We start from the raw sequence: 19,838 nt of genomic DNA on the forward strand, positions 1-19,838 counted from the left end.
GTGGTGGGGTCAGAAAAACACTTGATCCAAAAAACTAAATAACTTTATAACAAAGCCAGATAAGACCGCATGCTTGAGGAGAAAAATAAAATAAAACAAACAAACATGAAAAAAAAATCCAAGTAGACTGCTCTGTGGTAGATAAAGCCACAAACACCATAAACCTACAGTCCTCCTCAGTTCTGGTGGAGCAGGAAGTTCTGAATACAGTAGAGTACCGCAGGTATTTTTGTAGGCTTACCCAGAAGTCCCTGCAATTCCGGCTCTTAGGTGTAAAAGTCAGTGGGATTTTGGTTTGGGGATTTTGGTTAAATGCTTGAAATAAGGTCTGTGGTTAAGAAAAGCTTAAGAAACGGTGAACTTTGTGTTCAGCAAGATAATCTTCACAAAATAAATGTGGACCACTTTTATGATATTCAAAGCCTATTTTCAGAAAATGCTTCAAAAGTGATAAAAGTGATCTTCATTTGTGAAGATTATCTTGCTGAACACAAAGTTATCTGTTTCATAAACTTTTGTTAACCACAGACCTTATTTCAAGCATTTCACCAAAATCCTCACACAAAAATCCCATAGACTTTTACACATAAGAGCCCGAAGTGCAAACATCCAGGTTTTCCGGACTCATTCCTGCGGACTCTATGTGCTGAGGTAAGGGCAGTGAGTGGACTTTGTCAGTTTTCGTGTAGCAGGAAGTTCTGAATGAGCAGAGGTAAGGGCAGAGAGTGGACTTGGTCCAGGCGATGTCTTCCCAGAACTTCACGGATCCGGATCCGACAGGCGTTTTCCAGACTGCGAGGACATCCTGACAACAAGCACAGACAGACATTAACAACAACAACGACGACAACAACACAACATCACTGAAGAGAGGCACACACCATAGCACTAAAATGATCATGTGCTAAGCAGCTACAAGGACCTTTAATTTAGTGTGGTTTTTAGCGGCCCCCTGGACTATGGTTGCAAAATTGTCAAATTTAGTATAGTAACTCAATTACAGTTATTGAAATTGAAATGGTCTAGTTACTAGTTACTTTAGAATGTAAAAATAGCGGACAACTTCAGAGGATTATCCGGTTTAGGATCATCAGACCTAGTCCGGGGAGAGACGCCGCCTCCCTGCCCGGCAAAAATGCAGCACACGCTGCAGCTGCAGCCAGAGCCCCAGATGCTAATGACCTTGAGTAGGCTATAAGCCGCAGAGGCTAATGACCTTGAGTAGGCTATAAGCTGCAGAGGCTAATGACCTTGAGTAGGCTATAAGCCCCAGAGGTTGATGACCTTGAGTAGGCTTAAGCCCCATAGGCTAATGACCTTGAGTAGGCTATAAGCTGCAGAGGCTAATGACCTTGAGTAGACTATAAGCTCCAGAAGCTAATGACCTTGTGTAGGCTATAAGCCCCAGAGGCTAATGACCTTGAGTAGGCTATAACCCCCAGATGTTAATGACCTTGGGTGGCTATAAGCAGCAGAAGCTAATGACCTTGACTAGGCTATAAGCCCCAGAGGCTAATGACCTTGTATAGACTATAACCCCCGGAGGCTAATGACCTTGAGTAGGCTATAAGCCACAGAGGCTAATGACCTTGAAAAGGCTATAAGCTCCAGAAGCTAATGACCTTGAGTAGGCTATAAGCCCCAGAGGCTAATGACCGTGAGTAGGCTATAACCCCCAGATGCTAATGACCTTGAGTAGGCTATAAGCCGCAGAGGCTAATGACCTTGAGTAGGCTATAAGCCCCAGAGGCTAATGACCTTGAGTAGGCTATAAGCCCCAGAAGCGAATGACCTAGAGTAGGCTATAAGCCCCAGAGGTCAATGACCTTGAGTAGGCTATAAGCCCCAGAGGCTAATGACCTTGAGTAGGCTATAAGCCCCAGAGGTCAATGACCTTGAGTAGGCTATAATCCTCCCCAATAGAGTACCACAGGGATGATGTATTTTTCTAGGCTCATATGAAAAGACATAGGTTTTGTTTGTCATACCTGACAGTTTCGACTGCTGACTTCCTGCAGTCTTCTTCAGAGACATCACATGATGTTATGTGACGTGTCATAAGGCTGGTTTATGTCGGTTTGCCCCCTGTTGGCCGGTAGTTTATGGAGGACTGCATCCCGGCCAACAGAGGGCATGGTCATCCCATCTATCCAGGTGGGATGGCCAAACCGACATAAACCAGCCATATGAGACGTCACAGTAACATCACGTGGCGTCTCTGAAGAAGACTGCAGGAAGTCAGCAGTCGAAACTGTCAGGTATGACAAACAAAACCTACGTCTTTTCATATGAACAATTAAACACTATTAATTTAAGTTAAACGATGTGAACCTTTTTGGACCAAGGGCAAAAATTTCCCGTTACATTTTGAGGATTTTATTTTCATTAAATTAATTTAATTCCCATTTCCATCTTTAACACACACTCAGCACCTGCAAGCTGGTTGCCAGACGAAGAACACACAGATACACACAACCACACTACGCTTTAGCAACTTATGCACTAATTACTTTTTTTAATGTCCTCTAAATCCTATAATAAAGTTGCATAGGTGGACAGGCGGTCTGTCAAACACGATTTGTGTCACGTTTGTGTCACGTCCCACCAAACTAGATTTGAAGGCCGCTTAGCCTGATAATCTAGTTTTGTAAATGCCCCCATTTTTCAGACAGTTTTCTTTCTTCCTACACTGCATGCAGGTCCAATGTAGATATGATTGGACAGTATGTCTTGTCCCACAATGTGCCACAGCAATACTACAATAATGTGACAAGTGTATAAGAATAAGTGTATAAGTAATAAGACAAGTGAAGCAGACTTTTAAAAGTAACGCAAAAGTTACTTTCCCTAGTAACTAATTACTTTTATTAGTAATTTGTAAAGTAATTAAATTTGAGACAAGTAACTAGTAACTAATTACTAATTTCCAGTAACTTGCCAAACACTTGCTCAGCACACAGGGCTTGGTGTTTAACTCACTCCTGGCCTCCAGAAAGACTTTGACTGCCTCTGGGTCCATCTTCTGCAGCACGGCGTGCCCCCAGCCCTCCCAGCTGATCCGGTCCGGATCCGCTCCGTGCTCCAGGAGCAGCCGAACAAAGGCGGTGCTGCAGCCGCCCAGCAGCACACTGTGCAGCAGGCAGGAAGCTGTGGGCCGGCTCAGCAGGCCAGCGGAGTGGAGCAGCAGACTGAACACCTCCAGGTGACCTGAGACGGCGCTGATGTAGAGAGGAGACGCCTTCAGGACACCCTGCATCGCCCAGCGGTCACACTGCAGCAGCTGAGGGTCCACATCCAGGTCCACATCCACACCAAACCTGAGGAGCACCAACACATGGTTTGGATTTTGAGGCCATCTGAGGAAAATGCATCGCTTTAACAGGGTTCCCACTAGAGGTCGACGATTAATCGGCCGGCCGATTAATTGGGGCCGATTATTGGCATTTTTAATTAATCGGCATCGGCCTCTGCCTTGCTCACAAGGCCGATTTTTTATTACAATTATTATTATTTATTATTATTATTATTGTTATTGTTATTATTATTATTTAGCGGGGGTTCCTATCTGGAAGAAACTAACATTGTAGTGTTAAACTCCACGGAGAAAGGCTGGTTTACAAGTATTTACAGTGTGGCTGCTCACCCCTCCCCTTTCACCCCTCCCCCTTCCTTGGATTTGGGATAGCTGCGGTGTCTGTTCAAAGGACTGTCGAGTCCACACTTACTGTGATACATGCTTGCTAGATCTTAAACTAAGAAAACTACGGTAAGATTCGCACTCCTAGCTTTCAAAGCTCAACATATACTCTCACTCACTCTTATAAGTTTACTGTCTGTAACGTTAATATTGATTGCGGCCCGCAATTTGCGGGGGGACGCATGTCATTAGAAACTGTGAAACAACCAGATGCAAGCCAGTTCAATTAGTCTCAAGCGACCAGTCATTCCAACGTTTAGAGCAGGTTGCATTAATGTGGGTTAGAGATTCAACAAGGGGGAGTCCAAAAGCTAGCGTTAACGCTACTTGTCAACAGTGTTTTGCTGAAGGAACAGCTTCCTAGTAGTAGGCTAAATAGCTCCGTGTGTGTTTACTGTTTAATGAGATAGCATAGCATTCCTCCTATACAGTCTACACGAGCCTGTCAAACATTCATACGAATGTAACATACGAAAACATGTCTTGGGACAGTTGTTATTTAATGCGTGAAAAAGTTTTGAGCTCATGCAATCTGCTGTAAATAATGTTGGATTGACTCGTCGCAGACGGACGATTGGACTGGCTTGCGTCTACCTTATGTTGCATTCTTATCAACCCGAGCGTTTCACAGTAGGCTACATGCATCCCCCCTGGCTGCAATCATAGCATTACAGACAGTAAACGTATAAGAGTTAGTGAGAGTATATAGGCTATTGAGCTTTGAAAGCTAGGAATGTGAGTCTTCTCATGCACCCATGAGCCTACTGTAACTGTTTCCTCACTCACCTCACCATCATCTTTTGCAAACACACTTCTCCCCTCAAATGACAGCAAATCTAAACAGTTACATTATTATTATTATTATTATTGTTAATGTATAGAACAGTGCATGAATGAGTTCTCTGACATACTGCTCTCTCACTATAGCCTACCAGCCACTACTGAAATCTATACCGCATAACCCAATGTATTTTTCTATTTAATAAAAAGAATAATCAGAAACATGTTAATGTACTGGCTAAGATAACATCTTATATTAGATGTAGGCCTACAGTATAATGTTATATTCGATTTTCAATGTGCATGAATGGATAATGGAAATCTAGGCTACTATATTTCTTTAAAAAAAATACCAACAGAAGAATATTGCAGGAGATTTTGGCACATTTTTTGGGGGTGCTACCCACACGTTTAGCTGTGTGTTTCTCATTCCACGAATGCACAATCCTTACAAGTTGTACCCCGTTGTAAAGGTGACTAATCAGGCTTTCCAACGATATAAAATACAATACCAATTGATATTATTAAAGGGGAGAAATAATCGAGCGAAATAACGTTTCAGAACATTTTTTGAGGAGTTTATTTTAATCGTATTTTATCGAATGAAAAAAACTAAAATAATCGGCATTATATATCGGCCATCGGCCGCCCTGCTCTCTAAATATCGGCATCGGCCATTGAAAAAGCAATATCGGTCGACCTCTAGTTCCCACACCTTATACATCAAATTCAAGGACTTTCCAGGCCCAATTCCCTCAAATTCAATGACTCAACATGGCATAGTTTGGATCCAGGTTAAATACCATTACAACATTGAGAATTATTTTTTACATTTTCCAAGCATAGCTGAAAGTTAGCTTAACATTAGCTTGCCACTGTGCTTGCCACTGTTTAACCTGTGAATCTCCACTGGCCTCACGATTCGATCATGATTCATCTGTCAACGATTCCAATCGATTCGATTCTACAATGCATCTCAATACAGCTCAAAGTATCGCAGCTCCAAGTATCACATCCTCAATTTTTGGATTTATTATTACTGCACATGTCTACATTTTCATCAATTAATACAAGCAGTCAGATAAATATCAACTCCCTTTTTTTAATTTAGAAAGTGCTTTAAAATCTGAATCTCAACATAAATTTTAAACAAACGATTCATCTGTCAACAATTGTCAACGATGCATCGCGATGCATTTCTAGGGATGGGCATCTTAAATAACTTAAATACTTTGAGTACTCTCCTTCTATTATGAACGAGTAATCGGGTACTTCCCTCCCGCCCCACCGCCCACCCCACACGGACGATTAATTAAAAATTTATGAAGTTCAATACCATTTGGCTGCGTCGCTGCAATGCATGTTTATAAGGACAGCTAACCTCTGCATGTGAGACACCAGCGTCTTGGATATATCACTACCAATATTGAAAGGTGCAAAACAAATAACGTTAATGCTACAGATCCGGACCCTTAACGTGTGTGTTGAATTTAAATAGCTGGCAGAAAACGGACAGAATTACTGGCGGATAACGTTAGATTTGTGTGGGCTGGACTGTTTTGGAACCTATCGTTATGTTAAGGAGAGACAGAAACGTGTTTCACATCTCAGCAGCCTATAATGGAGCGACTTCATGGAAACATGCGAGTTGAATTGACAGTTGAAGACTTGTAACGTTACTCCCATTCGGTTGAAAACAGGAAAGAATGAAGTGGAGTGTGAAGTTTCTCTTTTCTCTTTAACATGTTTACAATATAGTCCAGGCAAAGTAGCGTTTTACGACAAACTAATTGTAAAATAATTTTTTGCAGCTTAGATCATTTCTATGAGGTGTCCAGAACAACATACTAAAAGTCCTAAGAAATCCTAGTTGAGGAAATATGTTTAATTCTCATCAATCCAAGATGTGTGCCAGTAAGGCCAGACAACAATACACCCCAATGGGGCTATTTTTTTCCTTTACTCCTATCAAAATAAAACTTTATACAATGAAAGTATCCATGCAAAGTAACATTTTTTGTATTACAAGTTTCTTTGAAAATGAATTTGAATATGCAAATGAGCTATACACTAATCGAATATAGGCTACCCAAAATATACCCGCATAGGAGTAAAGGAAAAATGAAGCCTATCACAATCAAACCTCACACAGTGAAAGTATACATGAAAAGGAACTTTTTTGTTTTACAAGTTTCTTGGAAAAATCTATTTTAAATTTGCAAATGAGCTCAACACTAGGCCTAATTGACTTGTCCAATAAGCCATAAAGTCACAAGTAAAACAGGGGCCAAATAACTAACACATTCATGTCTATTCAGTAAGTTAACCCATGCATAAACAAGATAAATTTGAAGTCACTTGCCACACTTACCTGGGTCACTTGCCACAAAAAGACTTATATTGACCTTAAGAATTGATTGCACAATCTTGCCTCCAGTTGCTTTCTAAATTATTATTTTTTATTTGCGAACAAGCCTAACCTAATGACATGACAGAAAGTCAGAATAGCCATCTTAGTCATTAGTAACGTGGTGAGATTACATTTTGGGCTGGTAGATTTACAAATAATTGGTATTGTTGGTAAGATTACGAGATAACAGGCAGAAGTCATTCTTACCAACTAAACGATTCACTCTCACACAGAAGACAGATGAAAAACCAGATAGACACACTTTCCAGACATTCCAGCTCTTTAAATAATTTTGCCAGACACCAAAACTGCTTCTGTTTTTGTAGTAAGCAAGTATTTCAGACCAGGCGGGCCACACATCAGACTTCCACCATTTGTAAAGTAGCTTTGCAGTGTTATGAGAAGCTAGCAACAGCAATATCTAGGCTAGAAACCCAATCGGAACATTTTAAGTTACCAACTCCTTTCTTCTTTTTTTTTTTTAATTTTCCCGATTTTTTATCCCATTTTATCCCCCATTAGTGCTCACTTGATTTCCTCAATCCTGGTTGCTACTCCATCCTCTGCCGATCTGGGGAGAGCCGAGACTGGCTCCATGCTTCCTCCGAGACATGGGCAGTCAGTCAGCCGCTTCTTTTCACCTGCCAGAGGAAGCTTCACCGGTAGGACATAGCACGTGGGAGGTTCACGCTATTCCAACCAGTTCCCCTCCCTCTGAACAGGCGCCCTTAACGACCAGAGGAGGAACCACATTAGCAACCAGGATATTGCATGTTTTTGTGAAGGGGGTTCCTATATGAAGGAAACCCCCGAGAGGCACGGGGAGAACATGCAAACTCCACACAGAAAGGCCCTTTTGACGACCCCACCCAGGCGGTGGGCACTCGAGGACATGCGGACGGGCACGCATTCCTTCAGCGTTCACATCGTCCCAGGTGGGAATCGAACCCACGACCTTCGAGCTGTGAGGCGATAGTGCTTACCACTGCACCACCGTACCTCCCACCAACTCCTTTCTAACTAGACATTTCTATCTGGTTAGGCTTGTTCGCAAATAAAAAATAATAATTTAGAAAGCAACTGGAGGCAAGATTGTGCAATCAATTCTTAAGGTCAATATAAGTATTTTTGTGGCAAGTGACCCAGGTAAGTGTGGCAAGTGACTTCAAATTTATCTTGTTTATGCATAGGTTAACTTACTGAATATACATGAATGTGTTAGTTATTTGGCCCCTGTTTTACTTGTGACTTTATGGCTTATTGGACAAGTCAATTAGGCCTAGTGTTGAGCTCATTTGCATATTTAAAATAGATTTTTCCAAGAAACTTGTAAAACAAAAAAGTTCCTTTTCATGTATACTTTCACTGTCTGAGGTTTGATTGTGATAGGCTTCATTTTTTCCTTTACTCCTATGCGGGTATATTTTGGGTAGCCTATATTCGATTAGTGTATAGCTCATTTGCATATTCAAATTCATTCTCAAAGAAACTTGTAATACAAAATTTTTTACTTTTCATGGATACTTTCATTGTATAAAGTTTTATTTTGATAGGAGTAAAGGAAAAAAATAGCCCCATTGGGGTGTATTGTTGTCTGGCCTTACTGGCACACATCTTGGATTGATGAGAATTAAACATATTTCCTCAACTAGGATTTCTTAGGACTTTTAGTATGTTGTTCTGGACACCTCATAGAAATGATCTAAGCTGCAAAAAATTATTTTACAATTAGTTTGTTTTTTGGTTCCAAAATGAGTTACTTTGCCTGGACTAATAGGGCTGGGCGATATGACCAAAATCTCATATCCCGATAAAGGTCATTTCATATCCGGATAACGATATACATGATGATATAGCATATTTTCTGTAAATTGAATTCATAGTTTATATAAAATGACCACATGGCCATTTATTTATGTAGCGGTGAAACCAGTTAAAATTTTGTCAATGTCAAATCCCACAAAGGATACATGCATTCAGAATACAGATAAGCATGGCTATTCTTTACAACACAAACAAATGTATAATGAGTTGCAGGGCAGTAGAATGAAACACAAACTGAACCACACCACCAGTTCAATTTTCAAAGATTACATTAGAGCAAAACGAGTAGATTAAAAGTTATTTATAGTTCAGTCCAGTTCTCTCGGTTCGTTGATAAAGGAACAAAAATCCTCCACTTCGGGATTTCCATGTTACCAGTTCAGTTCACTCAACAAAAATACTCCACTCCGGGATTTCCCGGTTATGTAACAAACACAACTCAAGGAAAGCTATAAGCTAACTAGCTAGCTTTAGCAAGCTAGACGTTTGGTTTGGCTCCTCAATGGATTTCCTTGGGATGACAAGAGGATGAGAGAAGATGTTTTGCCAGGTTTAACGTTACGAGGATATCAATATATCAAACACGGACTTAAGACAGCGCAAATGCCTGCAGACTAAGCGGACGTAACTTCTCCCTGCTCTTTACTCACCGGCTGATTTGTGCCACTCAGCTTGTTGACAGTGTCTGGTGCGTGTGTGGACTGTGGACGTGAGTAAAAAAAACAACACAGAATGACGAAAGCACAGCGTCATCCAAATGACGGACAATATTGCCATAAAGATTGTGATTTGCAACACAACGATATAAACGATAGAGCATCATATGAAACGAAATACATTTTCTATCGTGAAAACGATATATTCCGTCACATCGCCCAGCCCTAGTTTACAACACAACCGACTTCTCCCTCTCCTCCTCTGCTTCTCTGAACTGGGCATAGGGAGTGCTTGTTAACACTGCCCGCACATCCCCCGTGCATTGCGGTTAAGTGGAGTTGACTTTTTTATTTTTTTATTTTTACCCAGACAGGGTAGACGTTACTCGAGTACTAACATTATGAAGGAGTACTCGGGTAACCAAGTACTCCCGCCCATCCATATAAACGATTAATTTTGACACCCCTAGCACGCACGTGACCATCTCTTCCTCAAGGCAGGTGGGTGGGAAACAAGGACACACAGACGGTGAGACACATGCAATGACCCATGTCTATTTCATGTCCATTTTCAACCCCCCCCCCCCCCCCCCCCCAACTCAATTTTCAAGGATTTCAAGGACCCATGGGAGCCCTGTGTGTAGGATCTCATGTTAGAACAATAATACTGGAGGGGGCATCCTTTACCATCATAATGGCTTTACATTTTAAACCCAGAATGCTCTGCAAACTTGGCATGTGTAGTAACGTTATGTGTCAAGTGTCAGAAATGAATGGGTGCTTGCGGCAAAATGTGATAACATCACTGATGACACGTCCTAGCGCATGCGGCAGTAGTGTATTTGAGAATGTAGAATCCTGGCTTGCCTCTGGCCAGTGACACTTAGGAAAGACTAGGTGACAACCAAGTATAGTTTGGTGACGAGCTGGAGAGACAGTTGACGGCCGGAGAGACGGCAACCCGGTACGGGATGGGATTAGCACCCCATCTTGGCTCTCTCGTGAGGGAGAAATCCACAAACGCTACGGATTAGCCTCCTGAAAATCTGCGCAAGATCGGCGCGGCCTGGGGTCCTCCAGGCTAGAGCGAGGTGCTCGACGCAGGTAAATGACGTGCAGCGCACAGGCCCTCTTGAGGCGTCCTTGAGGCATCCCTTCAGCCTCTGGATTGCCTTTGACATGAGGGGGGTCTGGTGAGACGAAGGAGGAGCACGGCCGGGAGAAACCCACAGAGCCTAGATCCTCCATGCACCGAAGGGCCAATACTGCGGCGTAGCACTAGCTCTATTGCAGCGGATTGGGTTCTCTTTTACCCCTCCCGCGGGCAACGTTGCAGATAGAGTAGTAAGGCTGATCCGTAGCGGCTTCTGGGACGTGAGTCGGGGTCTTAATTGGCCTCGGCTGGGTCTACTGGGCGAGGGTGTATGATGTTGACAGACCCGAAACACCTTACGACCCCAGATAACATCACTGATGACACGTCCTAGCGCATGCGGCAGTAGTGTATTTGAGAATGCCCGTTAAAAGTTCATAAAATGGCCATGAAATTAACAAGTGCTACCTTGAAGCCCACTGTACAGTGTTGTGGCCATTCAGCCTTATGGCACTTTAGGCAATGTTTGAGAGTACCTCAACAACACGGCTAATCGTTTTCAACATGGTCCTACCCCTAACCCAGCCACTCCCCCTACTAGGGATGGGCGGGAGTACTGGGGTACTCGAGTACTCCTTTGTAACGTCAGTACTCGAGTAACGTTTCAGCTGTTCGGGTACTCACCCCACCCCCCACGTGGATCAGATATACACGATACAGATTGTACGCGATACAGCTAGGCACCATTGCGCAGCATCAGAGTAATGTTTGGAAACACGACGAAATGACTGTGCAGTGCAAGATATGCAAAGTCAAACTAGCAAAACATGGACATACCAGTTCGATGCTTAACCACGTGTGCATAAAGCACAAGGAGAACGTCAATGGGGCAGATGAAAAGCAGTCTCTTGTTTGCTGATTTGGAAAGTGCCAATAAGGTGGCTAGCAGTTAGCAGCTAACACTATTGCAGTTAACACTTTTTGACAGAAGATCAGACGTTGTAGCCTAATCAGTGGATTTGCGTAACAGTGATCATAAAGCAGTATGGATTATAGCGGACATGTACTGGAAAAAGCCTTCACTTTTCCCACAATTGTCTACTACTCAAACAAACGTTAACGTAGTGTGAACAGCCCCTACACAGTCGTCATTATTATCATTGTAATAGATATTCTTACTTGTTACTTGGCATATGGCTAATGCGAAATTAACTGCAAACTTGGGTTCTGCTTGTGTTGTGTTTCCACAAGGCCACCCCCCCTCCGAGTACCCGATTACTCGTCCATAATAGAAGGAGAGTACTATTGTATTAAATTACTTAAAATGCCCATCCCTACCCACTCCCCGAGGATCATAATGTGGTAAATTAATACAATGATGAAGAGTGCTCACTCATCACAGATGAAACAGCCTATGAACGTAATGAATGGCGAAAACGTTATGATGTGACTCACTTGATGAGTTCCTGCAATATGTCCAAGCGCCCCCCCTGGGCAGCGAGGTAGAGTGGGGTGATGCGGAACAGGCTTCCGTTGGGGTCGGCGTCGGCCTCCAGGAGGACCCGCACCACGTCCAGGTGGCCTGCAACCACGGCCCAGTACAGCGCCGTGCAGCCCTCCTCATCCAGCGCGTCCACCTGGGCACCCTGGGAGAGCAGGTAGCTCACACAGGCAGCCCGGCCCATCATGGCTGTGTACCACAGAGCCGTACCCGGCATCGGGCCATGGCACCACATCAACTTCTCATTGATACACCTGGTGGCCAACACGGGGTGGGGGGTGGGTAAAATGTTTAAAGGTCCCATATGCTATCATGGGTCTTTAAAACAAGGTTATGAATTCTGTTGCAAAAAAGAAAAACTCGAATCCAGCCTCTATGTTCACTGTCTCTCCCCTCATTAACTATACATACAAAGTTAGATCGGTATTAAGTTTGGACAGATTGGAATGGATTGCTTTGACCCTGCAGTAGGCTAGTAGCATTTGTTAATGGTCTGGTCTGAACACACACTCTGCTCAGTCAAACTGCTGCGTCGCATCTCTGCTCTCAGGGAGCAGCCACACACGGGGGGCGGGGGCGATCGAGATCGGCTAGGGAAAATCAATCGTCATTTCAGCCATTGAGTCGGCAATATACGATCCGATCACCAATCGGCACAACCCTAATAACCAAGCACCTGAGCATATGTGTGAACCATAACCATTGATTAATCACAAAATCACATCAGTAGGTTTAATTTATGATCCAATGTGTGTTTTGGTGACAATTAGGGATGCACACAATTAATCGAAGCTCGATTACTCGCTCGTTAAGGATTTACTCGATCATGTGAAAAATTACTCGATCAAAACAAAACAAAAATCAACGTGCATTCTGTCAGTAGAACGGTGTTTTCAAATAATTTTTCAATGATCCTCCAGAGGGCGCAATGATATCACTGTAACGGACTGTTCAGTGGGTATGCGAGGCTCTGTGGATGTCCCCTCAAAGTTGCCGTAGAACAGGAAGTGGGGGACTTATGTTGTTGACAGAGCCGGTGTTGACTAGTGTGCTAACGCTAGGCGCTAGCTGTCTGAAGGGCTCATTATACTCGAGCAAGCTCCGTGGGGTGGAGCTCCGCAAGTCACCGTGCGGACCTCGCGCTGGGGCAGATGCTTTTATACTCAGAAGTGATCAGCCAAATGATCAGCATGTATTGTACAATGGTAATAGTGAGAACAGCCCGTGAAAAAGTCGCAATTAAACGCATGTGCAGTACTGAGTGCGCTTTCACTCTCAAACGACCGCACATCAGCACATGAATGAATCACCAAACTTGTTTTTACTGAAGAGCCGTTCACTTCTCAGCCCTGATTGCCTACTCTGTGCTGCTTTTAATCTCTCTCAATGGGGTCATCCCTATGTTCCCCGGGTCCTATGTTCCCCGTTTTTAACACTCTCCGTTAACATTTGGGGTGTCTATCCGCTATGCCGACCACCCGCAATGCCGACCTTAGGTTTAGGCGTGAGGGGTGGGAGAGGTTAGGTTTTGGGTTAGGGTCTGGGGGAGGTTAGGAAGGGTTCTATGTTCCCCGGTCCCACAAAAACGGGGAACATAGGACCCGGGGAATATAGGACCCGGGGAACATAGGTACGCTCCCCTCTCAATCATGCTCTCAACACAACACATTTACTTGGTGAAATGACTAAAAATGAACAGTTGCAAATCAACTTGTCTTGGTTTAGCCTACCACATGGGTCAAGAAATGTGGTGAAAACACAGCTCAGTGTTCAGGGCTCAGTGGCTTGAAAGCGGCCATGTTTGGAGAGAAGCCGTGCGGAGGTCGCGCTGTGAGAAAAATCTTCAGGTACACGGTGGGCGCGCTACGGAGGTAGTGCCCAACCACGCCCAACACATTTACGTCATTTGACGCGCCCGGCCCTCGCTCCACCCCCGCGCCCTTCACGGCATGGTGAGCATAAAGCAGCCTTGAGAATAAATGTGGAAACGTGTTATAACGTTACAGCCTGACTCTCGTTTATTGTTTTATTAACAAAGTGTAAGTAATACGCCGACCCGGACACTCGGCTACATCACTATAGCCCTTTTCAGACAAGTCATAAACCTGCATAGTGCAGGTTCAACCGTTTTAAAAACTCCTTTGTCCCCCTATCCATCAAAGCCCTAAAACAGCAAGCTAACCAAAGGCTGCCCCCGGTAAAGCAGCTTTTAATTTGTTTTGTACTTGTTATCTGTATTTTAACAGCAGCCACTGAATGTGTCCAAGACAAATTTCCTTCGGGACACTAAAAGTCTATCATATCCTATCTCAATTCAAATTGAAGAAGCAGCTTAAGGGGACATTCACACCAAAAGTGTTTTTTTCAGTCAGAACACTATGAAACTCATGTTGAGAGCGCTTGCATTGTGCACAAAACAGAGCACACGGAGCGTTTTTTTTTCCCGCTCCGTTTGTTTTCCCCTGTAGTCGCGTGCAGTACAGATCAGAACACAACGACCACACAGACGGTAGCCAGCTAGTTTTGTCTGTTTGATGTTGTTCACTGTCAACATGAAAGCCAGATTATTGGCAATTCTGGCAGCAGCCGAGGTTGAAAATCCCTCGGGAGGAGAGAAGGTGGGAAGAGTGAAAAAGACGATCAGGGCGCTTTTCCTCTAATGTAAACAGACGCCACCAGCGCTAAACGCCAGGTGCGTTCATTAAAAGAGGAGCACGTCTTTGGGTGAACAAATGTCATTACCTGATTTGACAAAGTTGGAGGAGGTGTTTCATAATGTCAAAGGTTCAGAATGATTTATTAGTAGGGTATATTCCATAATGATTGATCATTATCCAAAACAAAACATACATCGATCAAGAGAGAGATGGGAAACTGAACTAGGCACCACTATAGATAAAGACCTCTGGTCTGACCTATGTCAGAACAGCATGTTTGCTACTGTAAATGCCAGATTCAGGCTCGTCAACTACAACTTCCCTCACCAACTCTACCTCACCCCTCATAAACTACACCGTTATAATTCCACAATTTCAAACCTGTGTTTTCGATGCGGTATTGATGAGGGCACAATGTTACATTGCACATGGCAGTGTGTTAAAGTCACAACATTTTGGAGTGACTTATGTGATACGTTAACCAAAATTACAAACACCTCAATTCCATTCGACCCAGAGCTCTGTCTCTTGGGAAATGTATCAAACTTGAAGTTAAGTCAAAGTACTAGAAAATTCATCGACATAGCCCTTGCTGTTTCCAGAAAGTGCATTGCCCTAACCTGGAAATCGGATTCCCCTCTCTCTATATCAAAATGGATAACAGAGATGACTACCGTAATTGTATTTCTTTAGAGAAAATCATGTATGTTCTGAAAAACAGATTTGATGTATTTCTAAGTATTTGGCAACCTTTTATTGAGTACTTGAAAATATTACCCCTACCAACTGTGAACTTGCTATGACTTCTGAACTGGTTCCACTATATATTAGAACACTTAAACACCTTTAAAAAAATAAAAATAAAACTTGGTTGAGATATCTTACTGTATTTCATGAAATATTATATATATTTTTTCTTTTTTTTCTCTTATTTTTCTTTTCTTCTAGTAATTTCTATTAGTTTTTTTTTTGTTGTATTTAATGGGAATGAGTTGCATTGTGTTGTTTTTTGTCTATATTGAAAACTTCAAAATAAAATATAAAAAAAATAAAAATAAAAGAGGAGCACGTCTAGCGCGTCCTTACATAGAGAATGAATTGCAGAAAGACGCTGGCAGCTCCAAAAACGCTTTTGGTCTGAATGTCCCCTAAGAAGACTGACAGTATGGCACTGACTAATGACATTTGGATGAGCGTGGCTACAGAGGCATATCTGTGTGACTTTGTTGGGGAGGATTCAGAAATTGAGTCCCACATTGTGGATCCCTAGTGACAATTTGATTTATGATATGATGTTAGTTTGTCTAATTACTTTTGGTCCCTTAAGGGGCGACCACATATAAACATTGCTGTAATTCCTACACTATTTACCTGATTTGGATATAAACAACCTCAAATTAAAGCTGGAAGTCTGCAGTTAAAGCACATCTTGATTGTTTCATTCATATACATTCATATAGAGCGACCATTGAGTCGGTGCTGCGCTATGGAATAACTAGCTGGTTCGGAAACCTAACGGTTAAGACAAAAGCTCAAATATCCAACTTGGTCAAGACAGCAGGGAAGGTAATGGGGCAGCCCCCACCCCCTGGTCTCCAGGACATATATGTCCAGTCTGCTACTCGGCAGGCCAACAACATCTTAGATGACCCCTCGCATGTACTGCACTCCCAGTTTGAGCTCTTACAGTCAGGAAGGAGGTACAGGGTCCCTTTGTGCAAACACAATCGTTATAAAAACTTGTTTGTCCCTCAATCAATTAACCTTATTAATGAGCAGCTAAGAGAGGACAGACGGACCTGAGGACCATGTAGCCTACTACAGATACTTTTTGTACTTGCGACCTGTGTGTGTGTGTGTGTGTGTGTGTGAGAGAGAGAGCGTGCGCAACTGTGCATGTGTGTGTGTCGGTGAGTGGCACATCCAGGGTGGGAATATGGGTGGATGCTAAATGTGTGTGGGGATGATGTCACATGTCATGATAACTGTCATGATAAATTTTATGTTATAGTAGATGTGTTGATGCCCATGGTGATAAGCTGGTGTTTCTGTATGTATCACTGCTACTGTTATCTGTATGCTGCAGCTTGAGCTTGTCGTCCACAACAAGTTTCTCCTAAGGGAGACCAAATAAAATAATCAATCAATCAATCAATCAATCAATCAATCAATTTCAAATCCATTGTGGTGGTGTACAGAGCCAAAATGATGAAGACTGTGTCCAATGTCCAAATATTGATGGACCTGAGTTTATATCAACCAGCCCTGTAGGCTCGTCCTCACCGTTTGAAGCCATCTTCCTGCAGCTTCTTCTTCAGGGTCTCCAGGTTCACCACGTCGTCCTGGTGGAGACGCATCATCTGCTCTGGCTCATCATCTGCTGCCATGCTGCCGTCACACAGACAGGCGTGCGCACACACACGCGCGCACGCACGTCGCACGCACACGCACACACACACACACACACACACACACACACACACACACACACACAGGAGAGAGCTGAACACATTACAGCTTGGTCAGTCACAATCTAAAAACCCACTTACAACAAGCAAAACAGTAAACAAAACCACAGTAAACACAACAGTAAACAAAACTGTAAACAACCAAGCAGAGCCAGGAGTTCACGCAGCCCTCCAGAGACGTGACTTTAGAATAGATCCTTCATATCACATCAGTGTGGTTATAAAACACAAACAAGGCTAGGTTCAAACCTAGCATATGGCCGGTGTTGAAAAGTGTTGACGAGCCTGTTGGTTGTAGCAGGCAGCGGCATTGTTAATGTGGAGGGCTGTCAGTGGAAAAGTATGAACGATATAATGGAAAATCAGTATGGTTTTTGGATTGAGCTTGGCGTCAGTGGGCGTAACCCATAGAGACACTGCGTAACGCGTCATCATTCAGAAACCACGCCCAATCCTGGCGTTCTCCTATGTCACGTGCATGGTTGCGTGTTGCACAAAAGATTGTATATACGGAAGATGAACACTCCAACGTACTTCCTTGACAGCTAGATCCACATTTTTCTTCTCGCCAATTCTCAATGCCTTTCTTGTTTTGCTCAGGAGTACAAAAAACTTTAACTGGCGATTTTTTACATTTGTTGTCTGCGCAGCCCACCACACAACAGCTTTTAGCTATGTTTAATTCAAGGAAAATGACGCATGGACACGCTTCCACGGTGTCTGGAAATGAACAGAGCCTTTCCCCCGTGATGGGCGTGGCCTATTTCATGCAGTGTCTCTATTCACCTTATTCACCACGCCCACTTTTTCTCTCTTCCGCGTTGACGCAAACATATTTGTTCTTCCGGTTCAGCGCTAGTTGCCTACTGTAGTGTGACTAATATTAGCCGCTAGTTAGTTATGTTATATGGCAGTAAAATGCCACTGAATGACCAAATTGATATAACTTTTAACCATTTCGAGTAACACTGTTTCCATACGGATCACCAGCGTTAGTTAGTTGTTTATAACGTGGCTATATTCATAACGTTTTATATCTCGGATGCGTTATTTCGAATCCCACATAGGTTACGCTGGCGCAACACGTGTGGGTTTCAGGACGAAACAGTCTCGAGCCACTAACGTCATCTTTAGAGCACAATATTCCTGGAATGCAAGTTTAACTAAACAGTTACATGTACTCTGCATTCTACATAAAATTAAGATATTACGGGTTGTTTTATGTTGTATGTTACATACTTATTGGCCAAGATATGTTAGTTTATGGGGGAGTAATTCTGCCAGTTTAGGAGGGGAGTGTGGGCGGCCATCTTGCCTGCGGGGTTTTTGGCAAGTCTAAAACGGAAATACTATTACGAAATGACGTAATGCGGAAGCGTCCATGTGTGGGCAAAGAATAAGGTGAATAAGAGAGCGAGCCCCGAGCCCCCAGTAAAAGCAGCAGAAGTAACTCCAGAGTGTCCCTACGTATGAATAGGACGAATCAGCGTGACGTCACTTGACACCCAGAAATGCAGAACCCCGCGGCAGTTAATAGTATGAGTTGTGCCAAACAAACGTTAATATCTCAAAAACTATACATCCCACCGCTTATATTTTGACATTCTGAGTGAGAGCAGAATTAGCTCAAGAGTTTGATGTATAATATATGCATGTCGTGTTAAAGTTGTGTGAGCTGTCACCGTTTTTAAAATGTAAACAGAGTTGGCCGGCTAGTCTGACACTCAAGCCTCGCGCCACTCTGGCTCCATAGGGTCCCATTGCCGTTGCCACCCAGTGACACGGTTTGTTTACAAAAATGCTGCTCGGCTGATCCCTCGTATTGTTTAAATCAATGTGAAAGCATGAGATACAGCAATAGATAGGCATTTAGCATAACGTTACGAAATTAGCCGTTTAGCATAGCCACACTTTGGTTCCGCTTGTGTGTTTCCACTCGGACACGGACCCCCCAATTATGTTAGATTTCTTTCCTCTTTTTTCTTCTTTTTGCAAGTACCCGATTACTCATTCATACTAGAGTGAGAGTAGGCCTACTCGAATATTTAAATGACTTAAAATATCCATCTCTAACAATGCATCTTCGTGTCGCTAATGTAATGAGCCAAATGCTCTTGTCTTGTGCCATTTTAGCTCGACAGACTGAATATCAGCCAAAAATGACCCGAGCTGAAATAACATTAATCAACTATGACGTCAGCAGATCATTTCTCGGCCACAAAAACGATGAGATGTTTTTTAAACAGTAAACACGTCGCATTATGTTACAGTGTGCTGCCGCCGCGAGGCGGGGATGAGGGACAACTCTGCACAGACGTTTGTTATCTCTCTCTGTTGAAACACTCTGTAAGGTTATGACCCACTCACCACCTCACCTGTAACGTTAAGTTACGTGTTTTTCTTAGGAGAAAGGCAGACAGACTTCTCGCTTCTTCTCTCTCCTGTCCTGCAGTAATGTTGTCGACTCGTTTCGAGGCTTGTTTGTTGTTGTGTCCGTCAGTTCGTTAAAGAAAACACTTCCGGTTCGCGTTTTTTCAGAATAAATGGCCATTTCTACAAATTCACTAAACTCGAAGATCTTTTTATTTTATATTGTCATTATTTCGTAAAGAAAAGCAAGCAACATCTAACATAGGCATCTTCGACATAGGCTAGAACTTCTCCTTTTTGTTATATTTATTTCATTTATTTAACAAAGTACAAAAAAACAACCATAGACGAAGTGAAAAAGAAAAAAGGAAGAAAGAAAGAA

The 19,838-nt window shown here is 43.0% G+C and overlaps 1 protein-coding gene across 2 annotated transcripts; it reads right to left on the minus strand.

Moving 5' to 3' along the window:
- Positions 1–25: 25 nt before the first annotated feature.
- On the minus strand, positions 26–19,573 carry LOC310783380 (ankyrin repeat and SOCS box protein 1-like). Of its 2 annotated transcripts, none has more exons than XM_083644229.1 (5): positions 19,462–19,573; positions 16,902–17,120; positions 11,916–12,215; positions 2,980–3,317; positions 26–805 (listed from the first exon to the last, which is right to left on the minus strand). In XM_083644229.1, exons 2-5 carry the CDS (start codon positions 17,003–17,005, stop codon positions 675–677), a joined length of 873 nt encoding a protein of 290 aa, XP_083500355.1. In that variant the 5' UTR covers positions 17,006–17,120; positions 19,462–19,573; the 3' UTR covers positions 26–674. The 2 variants fall into 2 exon arrangements, with proteins under 2 accessions (XP_083500355.1, XP_083500356.1); XM_083644230.1 differs by having other exon boundaries at positions 16,902–17,006; positions 19,462–19,569.
- Between the last annotated feature and the right edge of the window lie 265 nt (positions 19,574–19,838).

Source organism: Poromitra crassiceps (assembly GCF_964638095.1).
Source record: "Poromitra crassiceps genome assembly, chromosome: 10".
Taxonomy (NCBI): domain Eukaryota; kingdom Metazoa; phylum Chordata; class Actinopteri; order Beryciformes; family Melamphaidae; genus Poromitra; species Poromitra crassiceps.